Consider the following 17,354-nt stretch of genomic DNA (forward strand, 5'->3'; position numbering starts at 1 on the left):
TTAGTGGGTGCTGCGGTTGGCTTCGGTAACGCCCACGGCAACACCGACAACAATGGCAACGATGAGGACTGGGGATTCTGTTCAGCTCCTGACTGCCTGGGACGGGAGAGATTCGAGGATACTTACTGATGACAAGCAGAACATACCACTTCCACCTCCTAGCCCTTCTAGCGCTCTCGATGGCGGTGTCGATTTGCTTGTTGGCATTGGTTACATTGTCCACCACCTCCTCTGCACCTTGATTAATCTGCTCTATGGCGGGCTCCTGCTGCTGAACGAGTTCTGCCACCTCCTGGTACAACCGAGCCAATTCGATCATATCCTGCTCGATCTTTCGAATGGCTGCCGATCTCTCCAAGGCGGCCTGTCTAGCATCATTTGCCTGTCGCGTTCTAGAGCCAGTAACCTTCAGAACCGATGTCAGCATCGACACTCAAAAAGACTATCACAAAGTCGGTTGGCGTACCTGGAAGCTCTGCTCCTGACCCATGAGGACGTTCTGCACACCCTGTTCGATCTGCTCGGGCGTCGCATTCGGGTTGGCGATTTCATAGCGTCGCCGCACCTGCTCCTGGAGTCGTTTCTGGAAATCGGACTGCGCCTTCTGGTACTGTTGGATCTCCTTCTGCAGATTGCGGCTTGTCACATCGATCTGGGTCTGGACGCGCGGGTCTCCCGAGCCGGGGGTCTGCTTGACCTTCTTCATCAGATCCCGCAGATAACGGAAAGTGTTGTTGATCTCGTCCTCGATGTAGTCCAGGTTCTGGCGGGCCACCTGGTCCTCCTTGCCGGTGCTAGAGTCCAGCAGAGCATTCTGCGCCAAGGCGAGCTGTCCCTCTCTCTTGGCCCGGAGTTCCTGAATGCCATCGTTGATCTCTTTGCACTTGTTGAGAATGGACGTCGGCCCTTCCGCTGCAGGGGGGTTGTTCACGGCACCCATCTCTGCGGAGAAGACGATACATTAGATCAGAGACCGTGACACTGCATCTCGCGAGGATTATCTCACCATAGCCGCCATTGCCCCGTTCCAAGTCCCGATTATTCTGGGCGTAGGGGTTGTACTGGCCGTAGCCACCCTGGTTTCCATAGCCGCCCTGGTTGCCGTAGCCACCTTGGTTTCCGTAGCCTTGATACTGTACAAATGGTCGTGATCACCATCGTCGTCAGTGAACGCTTTCTTCTAGCGAAATGAATAGGAGCGCCGGAAAGCGGCGAGGACAAAACGGCCCCCGACGACCGGGCGGGATCAGGGTCAGACGCGATGTCCAACACTCACACTCATCTTGGTGTCCTCGTCCTGAATTCAGCTCAGCGATCAATTAACGACCCTCGCGCGGAAGACGTCCACCGTGGGAGAATCAATGCGGATGGCGAAATGTCGCTGACGGCGGAGGCGAATCGCGAGGGATCCGGTTTTACAAGGTCGTAATTAATTAAGGTAACAGAAGCAAGACAACAACAAAAGAAAAGGAGAAGCGGAAGGAATGAAAGAAGAAGGGCAACAGCGGGGCCCAGAAGAACGGTTCTGGCTGAAAAGGGAAGAAATAGAAAAGATGAAATAGATAATTAAACGAGGGAGCGAGACGGCGAGGGAAATGAGAGCAGCCCTTGGGTCTGGGCGGTTGAGTGGCGCGTCGACGGTGCAGACTCAGCCCGCAGCTAGCTTAGCGTTGCTGGGCCCCGGCAGCTGAAGCCGCAGCAACGCCCTGCTCCGACACTGGCAGTCGGAGCGCAGTCTGGATGGATGGACGCTGCGGAATGTGATTTGCGTTCTTATTTTAGGCGTGCTGTCAGTGTCGAGCAGCAAATGCAGGCAATCTGTGCTGCTGCAGCCTGCACCAGTGCTCCAGCTTTTTTTTTCTGGTGTGCTCGACGGCCCGCTGGGCGATCGTCCAACCCCCTATTTATTTCGTTTGGCCTCAGCCTCAGGCAGTGGAGAGCGCACGCAGCCAATGGCAGCCGGGAAAGAAAAACAATTATAGAACTATACTCCGTAGCAATCGACTGCTCGAGACAGGCGTGATAAGACGATGAACATACAGAGTACAGAGCAGCGTACTATGAATTATTTGACAAGCAGTAAAGTACGGAGGACTGTGTCTTCCGCTGTCAGCTCTGGATTCCAGCCGTCTCCCAGCAGCCATCCGGAGCGCGGCGGCAGCGACCATCCTCGCCTCGTGCAATCAGCGCTTCGACTGCCCGCCAGATCTATGGAACCGTGGCATCTGTATGCCTCTGTTCCCCGCTGGTTTATCCTGCTGCCTTGCTGTGTACATCCCACGACAGCCGGCCATGAACTAGTTCCATATCCGTCCGACAGCCATGCTCGTCTTGCTGCCTTATCGCAGACACATTCGCATTACATTATTCAGCGATCCAATTCTCGAGTGAAGTCATCAGACTGCGAATTCATGGTTGAAAATTTCACTCGAGGGGACCAACAGGATTGCCGGATCAGTCGTGGAACAGTCTGAGTAAGCACAATCCACAAGTCAATTATTAAGCGATTTCTGCCTGCACGTTCTTATTTTTATCCACAGACCTTGGCGAGTGCAATACACTGCCTCTTCTCTGCACAATGCACGTGGCTAGGCAGTACTATTCATCTTCAATTGACAGGGTTCTGCAATGACTTCTATTCTTGTTTTAGCTCCATGGCTAGCTACTTCCCTATGCTGTCATCGCGAGCTTCTGGAACCATTTTTAGAAAATCCAAACGATCGGAGTGACCCCACATACGCGACTGGCGAAGAACTTGGCTAAATCCTCTTATTACATCAGTGTCTGCTGCGAACATTTCATTATGCTTTTCTCCTGCTGCCTGCAGGTCCTTTGCTGCTTGTATAGTGTACAGTACAGTACAAGAGAGTGTAGGGAGAGTGGATAGAACCAAGCGTAGGCTGTCCATGCAAATGCGACATGGCCTATCTTAACCCATACAGCAAATTACTTTCATACAGCAATCTATCCTCTTGCAAGTGGAACCTGAAGATCGATATCAGACCTGCTCAAACTGCTAGTCCAACAAGAACTTGTCCTGGAAAGTTCGGTCTTGGCAGTGCAGTTTCGATCTGTGGATCAAGAATAACCCAGACATCAGACACCATGAGAGGACGAAAAAAAGATGAAGAAAAGGAGCTTTTCCCTCTCATGATGAAATTTTCACCGCACAATCTGCTGGAGTTTCAAGTAGATGAAATTAAAAAAAAAGACTGTGTGAAAGACACCGGGAAATTCGGAAACCCCGCAAAGTCGGTTAACCCCACAGCGGAAGTGGCTGGCCCGGCTGGATTAGTCCGCATTTACCCCAAATAAATAATCTCCGTCATCAACACTAGAACGAGACCGTGTTTATTGTCACTGTATTTTCATACGCCCAATGGAAATGCAACAGAGGCCATGAGTTGCTACGATGGCGCCAAGACGCAAGCTAGACGAGTTCAATGCCGCGGCCAGTCCGCAGACGGGGATGTTGAACGATTTTGATATGCTCTTCCACACGCCGGACGAGACGGATCCTTCTCCCGTGCGCAAATTCCCACGGCGAGATAGTGCTCGAAAGGACTCGATTGGAGGTTACCGTCCCTGGAGGACGCTGGGCACAAGAGCAGTACCCTCATCATTACCACTGGCAAATATGGTCACAGCCGTCCAGGAGCTTATAGATCCCGACTTCGACCCGGTGATAGAAGCATTGGATGATTCGCCACGCTTCCTGAAGCCGCTACCATCCTGGATCCCGGCAGAGGACATAGAATACCTGAGCTCGAAAGGCGCTCTCACGATTCCGGAACCTCCATTGCGGAATGAGCTCTTGCGGGCCTACGTGCAATGGGTATACAACTTCATGCCTCTGTTGGATCTGCACGAATTTCTGCGAAGCATCGCTGAGAATGATCCGGACGCAAACATCAGCCTTCTCTTGTTCCAAGCGGTCATGTTTGCAGGAACGGCATTTGTCGATCTCGAGCATCTGCAGGCGGCTGGCTTTGCTACGAGGAGGGAAGCTCGCAAAGCTTTCTTTATGCGTGCGAGAGTGAGAGACTCCATGCCAAAATTTCCCCTTTTCAGTCTAACTGGTGTTAGCTTCTCTATTCATTCGATTACGAGGATGATCGAATCGCGATTCTGCAGGCGATTCTGCTGATGACGTATTGGCACGAGGTCGACGGCAGTCCGCAGAAGGATATATGGCATTGGGTGGGAGTGTGCAACACTCAGGCTCAGTCGATCGGCTTACATCGAGATCCTACAGGATCGGACATGAGTCCTGCTACCAAACGGTTAAGAATCCGCCTCTGGTGGTCTCTGTACTCCCGTGATCGGCTCATTGCCCTGGCTCTGAGACGTCCCACACAGATCAACGAAGGAGCCTGCGATGTACCCCTTCCACGCCTCAGCGATTTCGATATCAGACCGTTTCATCCTGCTGTTTTCCAGATGCTCCGATATCAACAGTTAGACGATGTCTCATATCAACGACGCCTCGCAACCATGTTTATCGAGAAGGTTAAACTGTGTCAGTACCTGGGACGGGTGCTCTTTGCGCAGTACTCCCCGTCGAACCATAATTTCGGAGCTACCAACAAGACTACCATTACGCTTGTTCCCAGGGAGGCGTCGGAGGCAGAGCTTGATCGCTGCAGTCAGAAGCTCGACGCCTGGGTCAGCGGTCTACCAAAGGACGCTCAGTTTATCCCACCCAAGAGCCAACATCTCAGCGAAGGCGAAAAGGTTCTGCTTCTTCATTCTGCCATGCTCCGGATGATATATCACGCAACCTGTAGCGCCCTCCATCGACCACAGGCTTTAATATTCGGCAGAAAGGCACACTCGACATCCAAAAAGGCAAAGTGGTCGATAACTGCCCGTCAGAAGATGCAGGATGCGGCCGCGGGGACGACGGAGATCGCCCATGGCCTGAATCGCCTGGGCTTGACCAAATTCCTTCCCGCTTCCGGGCTGACGGTTGTGTTGCCAGCAGCCGTCGTTCATCTAACCAACCTGACATCTTCCAACCCTGTCGTGCGGGACGAGAGCACCTGGAATTTCCACCGGTGTGTCGAGGTGCTGAACAAGCTGAAAGATATCTACCCGGCTGCGGACCACGAAACTGCCTACCTGGAGGAAGCGGTCAGGTGGCAATTGAAGCGTTCGCCGAATTCCGTCCTGATCATGCAGAATGCCACGTTCAGCGTTGTTGGCGGGGATCGGACGCAGCCTGATAACGGTGCACGATCATTGACAGATCGTGCAGTCAACGACTGGACAACTTCCGCGCAAACCAAAGAATCAACACCAGCCAGAACTAACATGAGAAATAATAACCAATTCCAAGGAAGCATTATCGAGCTTGACGAAGAAGATCGTGACAGGAATACTACTCTCCACTCCACGGATTTTCGAGATCAAAATGCAGGTAGATTCAACAACACCACCATGATGACCTTCACCAACAACAATACATGTAGTATCAGCGACCACTCCTCCTCCTCATATCAGCTCCACAACATACAAATTCAATCAAACAACGACAGCACTCCAACAAATACCTTCCCCGACAGGAATAGTCCCAAGGAACAACCAGAAGAATGGGACTGGAATGTCGACGTCTTGAATGACTGGTTAGTATCCTCCGATGAAGATGGAGATGGAGATGGAGATGGAGAAGGGGAGAACGAAAACGAAGGTCAAAGCCAAAGCAAGCACGAACGACAGACGCAGATAGAGAACAAGGATGCCGACCACACTACAAAGAACATGCGACATGATGCAGAGAACCTGTCGAAAGAAAAAGCAGAAGCAGAAGCAGATATTGTATCTTCTTCTTCTTCTTCTTCTCCGCCGCTGCTGCTTCACACGGAGCAGGAGGACCAGCACCAGCACCAGGACCAGCAACAACAGCTCTTAGTATCGCCATCCTTATTATTTCCCCCTTCTGTTATCAGCAGCGATAACAGCAGCAGCAGCAGCAGAGACTCGATGATGATTACTGGCGACTTGGAACGCGATCTAGGGTTTGCTTGATAAGTACATACATACATACACACATACGTATGTACAGTACATACGTATATTGTACTTGCTATCTAGTACATATACAGTACATACTAATACTATGCTTTCCTCATCCTGTCCTATCCTATCCTATCCTATACTATACTATCGCCTGCTGGGTTTGCAGGTGAGAAGAGGAATTTTCCTCAGCGTTGGCGCTGCAACCTTCATTTTCATTCTGGATGGCTGCTCTAGAAACAGGGAGTGTACAAAAACAAATATAATCACTTGGACATTACAATAAGACAATGAATATATCTAGGAGTCTTGTCTGTCTGTCTGTTTATTTGTCTAGCTAGCGATTCTATAGTAGTGAGATTTACTTTTCTTATCTGACTGAGCCACCTACATACTACTACAATACTGCTCTGCCCTTTACTCGCCCTTCTTCCCCCATCGCGCTGCCTCGTCACCCTTCTCCCAGGTGTGTTCGATATAGCCCAGTCGCTTCTTCACATCCTGGACTGTGGTCTTGTCGCCTGTGTTCTTGCCCAGGTTGTCGCTGAGCTTGACGGCAGGACGACCCCCTGCAGTGGCGATCTTGATGACAATGTTCAGGGGCACCGATTTTTGTCCGTCGGACTTTCTCCGGAAGTCATCTGGAAAAGGTTCCCTTTCAGCTACTATTCTACTTTCGGGGATGGATTTAAATAGGTAAAAGGTGAACTTACTGGTTAAGAATGTACCGACGCCAAAGACAGGCTGGAAGCCGGCCTCCTCGGCAATCACTTTATATTCCAGGCAAGAATCGACGTTCAAAGAATCTGAGAAGACAATGACCTTTTTGTCCTTAATGCCTTCCTTGTCGTAGAATTCCCGGACCATCTTGACGAAATACGCTGGATCGCCCGAGTCCTGTCGCACGCCCTGAAAGACCTGAGCGTACGTTTTCCTCGTAGATGGTCGACCATTAGGCTGGACGGGTGCTACCACGGGTGGTTTGGTGTCCGCGAGGCTTTCTGGCGTCGATCCTGTAGTGGTCGACTGATTTGACGGCTGCACGGTGTCTGCTCCAAACCCAGCTGTTGTGTAGTCTGGAATAGGCTTGCGGAACGCATCGAGGAACGCAGGCGTCCCGAAGGTGTCGGTCAACGCGATGCCCAGAACCTAAAATGCTACTTGTGAGTTTTGACACCGAGATTGACCAACTTCAATGTAATCGATAGACAAACGTACACCTTCCCCAAAGCATCCAAGCCAGTAGCGCAAAGCCAGCTCGTTGGCATGCTCGTAGTCATCTGTGAAGGCGGCAATGGCCATGTACCATTCGTGCGCAACAGTTCCCACTGGATTCACACCATACTTCATGGCGAAATGAACGTTGCTAGTGCCCGAGAATACTCCCTTCCATCCTTTTTGCTTCCCCTCTTCCGCAGCACGGCACAAGCCTTTCATGACCAGGTCGTGTGTGTGGTAATCCCGCCTCCGTCTTGAACCAAATTCGGAGAAGATGCAACCATTCTCCAAAAGAGTAACCCCCTTACGGTATGCCCGCTCCTCTTGGTGGCTGTAATCCCAGTCCGTGTCACAAAATTTGAAATATGCCTCGCTCGTGAGTGCCAGGAGGGGGATTTCATAGAGGATCGTCTCAACCCAGAGACCTTTGGTGAAGTATTCGAGATCGCCCAAGTCGTCATCGCTGCCGGTGTCTTGCACAGGAGTAAAGGTGATCTCAATCTGTTCAGACGGTTTGAGACGGAAATTGCGGAGGTATCGGAGGTAGGCTTCATTGAGGTAGGGACAGGCCTTTTTCAGGAACTCGATCTCTTCGTCTGTCACAGTGATGTTCCCAAGCTCTAGAATTGCAGGATATGAATATCATTCCAAAATAGACCGGAAACCTTTGCAATATAGGGATCGCCACTTACTATTTATTTGCTCTATCAACCACTTGTATGCTGCTCGCGATAGTTTCATGTGGGGAGTACGATTTGTAAAGCCATACGTAACCTCTGTCACATGAATCATTAGCTTTTCCCCCCTTGTTTGGTCAGGGCAACAGCGAAATCCACTCACGAACGTCAGGAAAATACTTCAGCACAGCAGATTGCATTGTCAATTTGTACAGGTCTGTATCGAGCAGGGAAAAGATCCCCTCCGGTGTCGGAGGAGGGGCATCTTGACCCATTTTGACTGCGCTGGTTTCCCTTTAGAAGACAGCGATTCGATATTGATAAGTGAAAATATTAAAAAAGGTTCTGGGATGACCTGGTTACTGAGAGCAGTCCCCATAAAGAATGAAATTGGCAGTGTGAAGAGATAAGGAATAATTTCTAATGCCCGTCTTTCCTGCGGGGGAACCATGACACCCCGCGGCCGCGTAGGCAGAACCATGTTTGTGCTGTTTGCATTGTTATGTCATCGATATTTACATTTACAGCGCGCATTGTCTGCCTTGCTCACATTGATCTTCTTCAACTGCAGTACAGTCTGGAGGCTATGATCTGCATAATTCTTGTTGTTCTGGACGCCCATAGATGGGGATGCACTGGTATGACGTGCAGACATGCGAAGGTGGAAGATTGCATGCCAAGACCAGGTGAAATAGGATTGGTCTCACGACAACCACTTAGAAAGACACAGGAAAAAGAATGCAGGGGCTGAGATGATATCGACAAATTGCATTCGAATACGGGCGTATTCTAATACAGAAGAACGTAGCTATCTCTACGTAACCTGCTAAATACGCCCATACTCTGATACTGAGAAGACGAGATCCAAACCATGATTTTCATCTGTACAGTACAATACATCTGAAGCGCAAAGCCTTGTAACTGTAGACGTAGTACTGACGTATGTGTGTGGCGTACGTGATTAGCTAATCCAGTCTTTGTCATCATATCACGTGACAACACTCAACCGCCACATTACATCAGATGACTGCCCAACTAAAGTTCATCTTCAAGTCTCAACCATTGAAGATCACTGTTTCCCCACTGCCGCAGTTGGATCTCATCCAACTACCCAGGAATATTATTTGGTACGGACTGTCAAGATTCAGAATTCCGTGGCCATGACGACGGAGGACTGTGCCACGGTCCTTGAACAGTTCGTTCACGATGGTAAGTGAATCCAAATGACTCGCAAATGGCCCTAGCTAACGCGACGCGCGCAGTTGCGAACTTGCCTGCTGAGATCACACATTTGATGGAAGAGATCCAAGCCAAGGACAAGATCATCCAGGAATGCCGCGCGATCATCAATTCCCGCGACAACAGTCTGCAGAAGTTCATCAAGCTTAACGGCAGTCTTGCGCCGAATCCAAAGGAGGAACAGTACAGCAAGCTCATCCTGCAGAATTTGGATCGATGTCAGGCACTGCAAGATGAGAAAATACAGCTTAGCGAGAAAGCATGTGTCCTATTAGACCGTCAAATCAAAAAGCTGGATATCAAGATCCGCGACCTAATAAACGAGGGTATCCTCTCTAATGACCCGCCCATTCCTTCGCTCTTCAACAACAAAGATCAATACCGGGATCCTCCAAAGACTTTGTTTCCTGACCAGACTCCAAACGATGTCTCATCGTATTCGCCTCTCAATCCCACGTCCGGAAATACCAACACTGCGTCGTCGACGGCCCAACGGCTCAATCAGACTAATCCTCGTCCTGCTAACACTTCAACATTGGCCACGCAGAATGCCTCTCGCAGCTCCGCTCCCTCGACTCCCACTGCAGCAGCCCTACATCTCCAGCAACGACAGCGTGAATCATCTGCGGGAGCCGTTGACAGCAAGCGCAGGCGCTTGAACGCATCTCTTGGCTCCCTTCCCGCAGCGCCGTCGAATCTGCGACAATCATCGCTTGGACCGGGAACCCCGAAGGCGGGAACGCCTGTATCAAATCGTGCCGGCAGCGCTGGTCCGCGTGCCGGTGGGGTGACCAAGAAAGCGGTGACGAAGAAAGTCGCTCCTCACCAGCAAGTAAAGAAGATCAAAGCAGTCACCTCCGGGAAGCCTGTTAAACGCTCCTCGAGCGCCAGTGGCCGCCTCAAGCTCACCACAGGTGGCGGGGCACTGAAGAAGTCACCCTCAGCCGCTGGTGGGGATGAGGACGACGAAGACTCTGTCCTCAGCAGCGCCGACGTGTCTGAATCGGAGAACGCGGGCGTTTCTCGACGTGCCGGCCAGGGCGCAGCAAATGATTCGGACGAGGAGATGGAGGACGAGGAAGACGAGGGCGGTGAGGACACCAAGGTATACTGCACCTGCCGCAGTGTCAGCCATGGTGATATGGTTGCTTGCGATAACGACAACTGCCCTTACGAATGGTTCCATTGGAAATGTGTAGGACTCACCAGGGAGCCGATAGGCACCTGGTACTGTGATGAGTGTAGACAAAACCTGGGGAAATGATGGGGTATGCTTCTTTTTCTTTTTTATTTTATTTTAATGGCGTTACGAGTCTAGGTCCTGTACAGTATACCCAGAATTTTTTCTATCTTGTTTTATAGAGTACTTTTTAGCCATGGTAGCATTCCTAAATACAACCAGACCGCCCGTCCTCGTTGGACACTAAAGCATACATTTATGCCAGAAGAAATCCCAACAACCCATTTTTTTAAGCCCCTGTTAAATCACAGATGCATGCGAAAACCAAGGGGACCCGACCATCAAAACTCCGTCGCTATGCATAATAGGAAAATCTTTTTTCATACAGTAGTACATCAGATGTGGTGGCCATGAATGGGACCGACGCTTCCTGCCCATTGCTTAGCAGAGCAGAATCAAAAACCAAGCGCTTTTTCTAGCCAGGAATCAAAGTATTCGCAATTCTCTGGACTGACGGCTCCGCCGGGTTGACACAGTTTGAACACGGGACACTGTCCACACGGCGCCTCAACCATGCCATTCCTGCCGAGCCAAGCTTCAAATTGTTCGTTCGCCACGGCGGTATCCCCTTCCCCACGCGTCTTTGAAGCCAGTCTGACATTGTTTGGTTTTTTGACAGCCTTATAATTTAGGCCATTATTCAACGCGACCAGTTTGTTATCGTAGCAGAGCATGTCGAGCAGCTGCGCAACGCTCTCATCGTTTAGGGTCACAGGCGTAATACCGACCTTGTTCACTTCGGCCGTGATGTCTTTGACTGTTGGGTAGTGCTGGTATCCGGCCGGGAAGGGAAGATACTGTTTCTCCGAGTCGGACTTAACGTCACCGCCGCTGACTTTCTGACGTTTGGCGTGATGTTTGTCTGTGCGGGAGGTGGGAACCTCATACCAGCTCCTTTTGCTGACATAGTGCTCGATAAAATCCGACAAAACATTGATGAATTCGGCGTCCAATACGCCATCGGTGAACCATGCGCCTCCCGTCACATCTTCACTCGGTGTAAGTTCAGCCAACATGTAAACCTTCCTGCCTGGGAACCTGACATTTTGAACGGACTTGATATAGTTCTTGCTTTCCAGTGACTTGAGACAGCGGTCTATAATTGATTTGTGGAGATTTGTGCGAGCCTTGAGAGGACGGATCCAAATGCCCGCACGACCGGTGGAGTGGATAACATCGTAGATCAGACTCTCGTTGGGACTGAGGTTTTGAAGTCTGTGCCATTCACTGTTAGAAAGATGTCTCCAAATTGAAAAGGTGCTCGCTTTTACCTTTCAGCATCCTTCTGGGAGATGAGTTTCCATGCCAAACGATCATCCTTGTCCTGGTGTGTACGGAACAGTTTCTGGTCGACCAGCGACTGGGTGCATTCCAACAAGAGGTTCAAGTCATTATTCGGGATCACCCCCAAACTCAGAAGATCCTGCTGATAGATGAGATGGTCTTCCGAGTATTTGCTGCGACATTTCTCATAGAGCTCCGAGGCAAGAGCCGCGGCGCCTCGCGAGGAACCCCCCGCGGCGGCCATTGCGAATCACCAGCAGCTTCGACGTGGTTGAAAAGAGAAGTCGATCACCGGATGACTGTCCAATATATCATATTCGCTTGGGACCCAGCACTCCTAGTCCACCATTGGATCCAGTGGGAAGAGTGAGAGACGAAGGTAAACAAGCAAAATGCAGAAAACTCCCACCGAGCGCAATCTTCACCATAGTGGCGGGACCATTTTCTGCCGTCAATTAAAGTTAAAACGCGGGCTTGGCGGGCGCCTAGGTCACGTGGCTGGGTGACACCTACGCCACTGATGCCTCAGGCGCCAATGGCTTTGCCCACCTTCTGCCTCAGGCTCCCATTCTGCTCCCCGCGGAAGCTACATGAATGAAGCTCGAAATTTCCAGAAGCTCCAGCCCAGCAGCGGTCATAATAACTGCAACAGCTCTCCCCGATCTGCAAGATTTCTTGCTTGAAGACAATTTGAGATTCACCACCTTGAACTTCTGAACAGTGCTATATTTTTGCGGGTATGGCGGACGCATTGAAGGCGGAGGGCAACAAGGCCTTCTCTGCAAAGGACTATCCCACGGCCATGTACGTCGCTTAGACATCCCCGCTTGACATGTTGAGCAACAGCATCAGAGCTTCGACTGACGACCGTTTCCCAGTGACAAATTTACACAAGCCATTGCTCTTGAGCCGGACAACCATGTCCTCTATTCTAACCGATCCGCGGTCTATGCGGCCCAGTCGGAGTACCAGAAGGCGCTCGACGATGCCAACAAGGCTACAGAGCTGAAGCCTGACTGGGCCAAGGGGTGGAGCAGGAAGGGAGCTGCCCTGCGTGGACAGGGAGATCTTCGTAAGCTGCCCCGTCTATTTTCCACATATATCGGAGTTCCTGTTGTACTGACTATGAGTTGCAGTCGGAGCTCTCGATGCATATGAGCAGGCCTTGAAGCTCGAACCCAACAATGACCAATTCAAATCTAGCGTGGAGTCTGTCAAGAGGGCAATCAATGGGGAGGCCAAAGCGGACGGCTTTCCTGGAAATCTCTTCAATGATCCGCAGCTCTTCCAGAAACTGGCCAACAACCCCAAGACATCTCACTTGTTGGCGGACCATGAATTCATGTCAAAGCTGCAGCGGTTGAGGCAGAACCCAAGCAGCATGGGAGACGAGTTGCGGGATCCCAGATTCCTCCAGGTCATGAGCGTCCTTTTGGGCATCGACATGCAGTTCGGTGGCGCTCCGGGCGCAGGGGGTCCATCAGGTGCCGCTGCTGAAGCAGAGGAGGATGTGCCTATGCCGGATGCCTCTCGTCCCAAGCCTGAGGAGCCCAAGAAGGAGCCCGAGCCCGAGCCTGAGCCCGAAGATGAAGAGACCATCGCCAAGAAGAAGGCGCAGGAGGCTGGTGACGCTGAGAAGAAAATAGGCAACGACTTCTACAAGAAGAGGCAATTCGATGAGGCCATTGAACACTACAACAAGGCCTGGGAACTCAACAAGGATGTCACCTATCTGAACAACATCGGGGCTGCCAAGTTCGAGAAGGGTGACTACAAGGGGGCCATCGAGGTCTGTGAACAGGCCGTCAGCGAAGGTCGGGAGCTGAAGGCTGATTTCAAGACCATTGCCAAGTAAGTACAATGACTGGCAGGATAACTACATGATCGGGGTACTGACTGGTTGCGCAATAGATCCTTTGCACGAATTGGAACGGCATACGAGAGACTGGGCGACCTTACTAAGGCTATCGAATACTACAACCGATCACTCACTGAGCACCGTACCGGGGATGTCCTGACCAAGCTGCGCGCTGCAGAAAAGGCCAAGATCAAGGCGGAGAGAGATGCCTATATCAACCCGGAGGAAGCGGAGAAGGCCCGTGAGCTTGGCCAGAAGAAGTTCCAGGATGCCGATTACCCTGGTGCCGTCGACGCCTTCACTGAGATGACCAAACGGGCTCCTGACGACCCGCGTGGATACTCCAACCGTGCGGCAGCCCTCATCAAGCTGATGGCGTTCCCTCAGGCGGTGCAGGACTGCGATGAAGCCATCAAGCGGGACCCCAAGTTTATCCGTGCATACATCCGCAAGGGCCAGGCACTCTTGGCCATGAAGGAGTACAGCAAGGCTCTCGATGCCCTCACGGAAGCGCAAGAGCAGGATGAAAAGGGCCAGCACACGCGGGAGATTGAACAACAGCAGCAGAAGATTATGGAGGCGCAAATAGCCGCCCGCGCTGGCGAGACGGAGCAGGAAACAGCCGAGAGAATTCAGAAGGACCCGGAGGTGAGTATCTCACCACGTCATTGCTTCTGTCGGATCAAAACTAACCACCATCAACTCTACGCAGATCATGTCTATCCTCCAGGACCCTGTCATGCAGAGTATCCTGCAGCAGGCCCGGAGCGACCCTGCTGCCCTTCAGGAGCACATGAAGAACGCGCACGTGCGGAGCAAGATTCAGAAGCTCATCGCGGCTGGTGTCATCCGGTTGGGACGGTGAAGGCCGGATAATTTTAAGCTGACATGGAATTGCCGACCTTGTCATTGAGCTGTGTGTCCTTCCAACAGGTGAGGGTAGAATGTAGGGGGGCCATGTTGCGTGATGCATAAAGGGTGTATGCATTTAAGTCTTAGCGTTTAATGAGTCTCTATAATGTGATGACTGTACGATCAGCAATGCCAGTAATCGTTTTTCCATAGCAAAATCCGAAACTAAAAACTGATACACTACTTGAATGTATTATTCTAAGATTATGTTGTGCTTCCAATTAATTTTTTTTCGTTTTGAAGACGTCACTTGAAACTGAAAACCTGGAAACCTGAGGTTTTTTTTGTTATATATGGATGGGAGGGGACGATCCAGGAGATATGAAACGCGTGAGGGGCCAGTATTATGTCATAAAAATGCCCGAAGGATTTAAAGATGATATCGAAATCGATCAAAGCATCTCAAATCTACATGTAACCTGCCGGGTCCGATCGCCGCTAGTTCTTGGGCGTCAATCACGTCAAGGCTCAAGCACGGATCCAGTTGGCCTTCAGGACTGGGGCTGACCGCCGCAGCCGAAGCAAATACTGCAGACTCGTACATATAATTATCCCTTGAGATCACTGATCATCAGCCAGCAAGTGGGCACTGATGCAAGGCTGGCTGACTTGCCTGAGAGGGAAGGACCACCCCGCGCGTGTTTCTGGCCATTGCAGAAGACGATGCGGGGGCAGTAATTCTCCTACTCTCATCGGAAATATTCTCTGGAGGACGTTGGCCAACGAGTTGCTCTCAATGCCATCTGGCAGGTTTCTCAACGGTGAATAATTGTCTCCAGAGCCCCGAGCTAAAAGCGGGCCGTCAAACGTGACTGATGTGATGACCCATGCGTCCCTTGCGTCGTGCTGAAACCACTTTTCCTCCCGCTCCAGAGCAGATCGGAGTGCCGCAAGCTTGAGGTTTCTAAATTCATCGGACAGCTGGGATCGGTTGGTCGCAGACATACGGATGCTGCAGCCTGCATGCTTGGAGAGGTGACAGTTCTCCCTGTGACCAATCACATGGGCCAGAAACAGTTTGTATCGAAATTCTGCTTCCAATCATCCTCAATGGGCGAGACCTCTCCTCCTGTGCAACCCTGCGCCATCGCGCTGCTATCTGTGCGCAGTGAAACAGTGAAAATCTATGATACATGAGACGGAGAACCAGGACCTGTCTTCTGCAAGTGTCCATCATCCAGTTATTATTATCATCATATAAGGCTACTGCATGCACGGGTGGTCATCTCTGCAGGCTGCAGGCAGATCTCCCAAGCTACCACTGACGCATCTAGATGATCGTGACTGATGCCGATGCACGGACGCGTTTAGCGCCCCTGAGATGTCCAAGCTTCCTGGCCCAGCAGAAAGATTATCGTTACTCTCGTACAACGACGAGGTTGCCTCCAATGGTCTGGACCTTGTGGCCTACGACCCGAATGGATGCTCGGCTCCGCTCCCGGACAGGCATCCGAATATACTACTTCTTGTTTCTGATTCCAAAGCTATGGTCTCTTCCCGGTTCTTGTGGCTGTCGCCTCCTCGTCCAGTTTATTTGAATTAATAAATGTTAGAGAATTTATCGGACGAGTCGACGGGCTTTATCGACATTACGCAGGAACAAATTGAGGCAGCATGCCCGCGCAGCTTTTCCGCTTACTCGTCATCTTTGTGAAGAGGACGGCAAAGACCAGCTGACTAGAACCCGTTGATGCCAAGTTGATGCCTGTCTGCTGGGTCGCCTGCGGCCTACCCCTGACTCGGGCCGGTCAGGCCGGGTCTGGTGGATCGAAAACTCCTGGAGTCTGGAGTTAGAACGCTCGAGCTACTGCACGCGTCGACAGGAGAGCACGCGCGAGACCTTCACATCACCGTGACAAAGCGGCATCCATGTCCATGCCCTTATCAATACATCTTCACAATTAACCAGAGAGTGATCGATTATCGCAATGCCCAAGCGACAGTGTGTCTTGACAGAATTCAGGGGCAGGTTCAAGACAGCATCACTCATCGAGGGAAGCCAGGCTAGCCAGTTAGGGGTAGGCTCCGTACCACCGTATCGTCCAGAAGAGAAACCAGGCAGAAAGCGGCATGAGCTCCGAGTCCTGACGATCGATCTCGATCGGCTGCTCGTGCAACTCCAGGCCCCAGCTCCGTGCGCCCACCTATTGCGTCCGCCCAATTGGAGTCTGTCTCTTATGATTCCGTCCTCATCGAGTCATAATAATAAGACAACCACGCCCAGCTAGGAAAAGGGTGGGCGTTGCGACGAACAGGTGGACAACGGCCCGACCAGTGGGCTCCAGCCTGTCCCGTGCGCATGTTTACTCCGTACGCCTTGGTTTGTTTTCCCCCTGTTACCTGGTAGACAGCTCGTTGGTTCGGGACGAACGGTGGTCCGCCCCGGACGCGCCGCGGGTTGGCCGCCAGCGCTGCCAAGCCGTAAAATTAATTTGCAGACACAGACAGACTCCGCGCGGCCTGCGAAACCGCGCCAGACCGGTCACTACTGGCGTCGTCTAGCTGGGACGATCGCCTGTCCACCTCGCACAGCTTCGAAGTTTCTCGCCGCTCAGCAGTCGTTATCCTGAGAGTCTATCAGGGCAGCTTGTTCAGGGTCCCTGATCTGGCAGTTACGATTCGGACACACGCTGGATACTGGCCCAACAGCAAGGTGGTAGTCGGGCAGAGTCTCCGGATATATTCACAGGACAAGGCAAGCAAAAAAAAAGGAAGGAGGTCAAGGAGCACACGGGCCAATGAGCTAAGAAAGACAAATAAAACAGCTTTTCGCTCGATGCAGAGTCGTTGTCAGCCTCCCTACAGCGCCACACTGAGCAACTGGTTCTAGCCAAAACGCTCTCCTCATAAACGCTACTCCGGATGTGCACTTTCCAATCCGCGTCCGAGTGGCTGGGTCATGAAACTGACA

General features: G+C 51.5%; 6 protein-coding genes across 6 annotated transcripts; 3 read left to right on the forward strand and 3 right to left on the reverse strand.

The window, feature by feature from the left end:
* Positions 1 to 1,282, reverse strand: T310_5088 (SNARE domain protein; the record flags this gene model as incomplete). The annotated part of the gene is made up of 5 exons (XM_013472030.1): positions 1 to 68; positions 127 to 406; positions 467 to 912; positions 1,007 to 1,133; positions 1,277 to 1,282. 5 exons carry the CDS (start codon positions 1,280 to 1,282, stop codon positions 1 to 3), a joined length of 927 nt encoding a protein of 308 aa, XP_013327484.1.
* Positions 1,283 to 3,412: 2,130 nt separating this feature from the next.
* Positions 3,413 to 6,027, forward strand: T310_5089 (Uncharacterized protein; the record flags this gene model as incomplete). Its single annotated transcript, XM_013472031.1, has 2 exons — positions 3,413 to 4,036; positions 4,087 to 6,027. 2 exons carry the CDS (start codon positions 3,413 to 3,415, stop codon positions 6,025 to 6,027), a joined length of 2,565 nt encoding a protein of 854 aa, XP_013327485.1.
* A 405-nt stretch (positions 6,028 to 6,432) lies between these two features.
* T310_5090 (Nicotinate phosphoribosyltransferase) lies at positions 6,433 to 8,185 on the reverse strand (the record flags this gene model as incomplete). The annotated part of the gene is made up of 5 exons (XM_013472032.1): positions 6,433 to 6,656; positions 6,729 to 7,164; positions 7,234 to 7,853; positions 7,926 to 8,009; positions 8,074 to 8,185. The coding sequence occupies 5 exons, from the start codon at positions 8,183 to 8,185 to the stop codon at positions 6,433 to 6,435; spliced, it is 1,476 nt and encodes a 491-aa protein (XP_013327486.1).
* An 885-nt stretch (positions 8,186 to 9,070) lies between these two features.
* On the forward strand, positions 9,071 to 10,413 carry T310_5091 (PHD finger domain protein; the record flags this gene model as incomplete). Its single annotated transcript, XM_013472033.1, has 2 exons — positions 9,071 to 9,119; positions 9,155 to 10,413. The coding sequence occupies 2 exons, from the start codon at positions 9,071 to 9,073 to the stop codon at positions 10,411 to 10,413; spliced, it is 1,308 nt and encodes a 435-aa protein (XP_013327487.1).
* A 371-nt stretch (positions 10,414 to 10,784) lies between these two features.
* On the reverse strand, positions 10,785 to 11,917 carry T310_5092 (DNA-directed RNA polymerase; the record flags this gene model as incomplete). Its single annotated transcript, XM_013472034.1, has 2 exons — positions 10,785 to 11,604; positions 11,661 to 11,917. The coding sequence occupies 2 exons, from the start codon at positions 11,915 to 11,917 to the stop codon at positions 10,785 to 10,787; spliced, it is 1,077 nt and encodes a 358-aa protein (XP_013327488.1).
* A 495-nt stretch (positions 11,918 to 12,412) lies between these two features.
* Positions 12,413 to 14,396, forward strand: T310_5093 (Heat shock protein (Sti1); the record flags this gene model as incomplete). Its single annotated transcript, XM_013472035.1, has 5 exons — positions 12,413 to 12,477; positions 12,552 to 12,745; positions 12,810 to 13,524; positions 13,585 to 14,179; positions 14,244 to 14,396. The coding sequence occupies 5 exons, from the start codon at positions 12,413 to 12,415 to the stop codon at positions 14,394 to 14,396; spliced, it is 1,722 nt and encodes a 573-aa protein (XP_013327489.1).
* Between the last annotated feature and the right edge of the window lie 2,958 nt (positions 14,397 to 17,354).

This window comes from Rasamsonia emersonii (assembly GCF_000968595.1).
Source record: "Rasamsonia emersonii CBS 393.64 chromosome Unknown ctg1118621760237, whole genome shotgun sequence".
Taxonomy (NCBI): Eukaryota; Fungi; Ascomycota; class Eurotiomycetes; order Eurotiales; family Trichocomaceae; genus Rasamsonia; species Rasamsonia emersonii.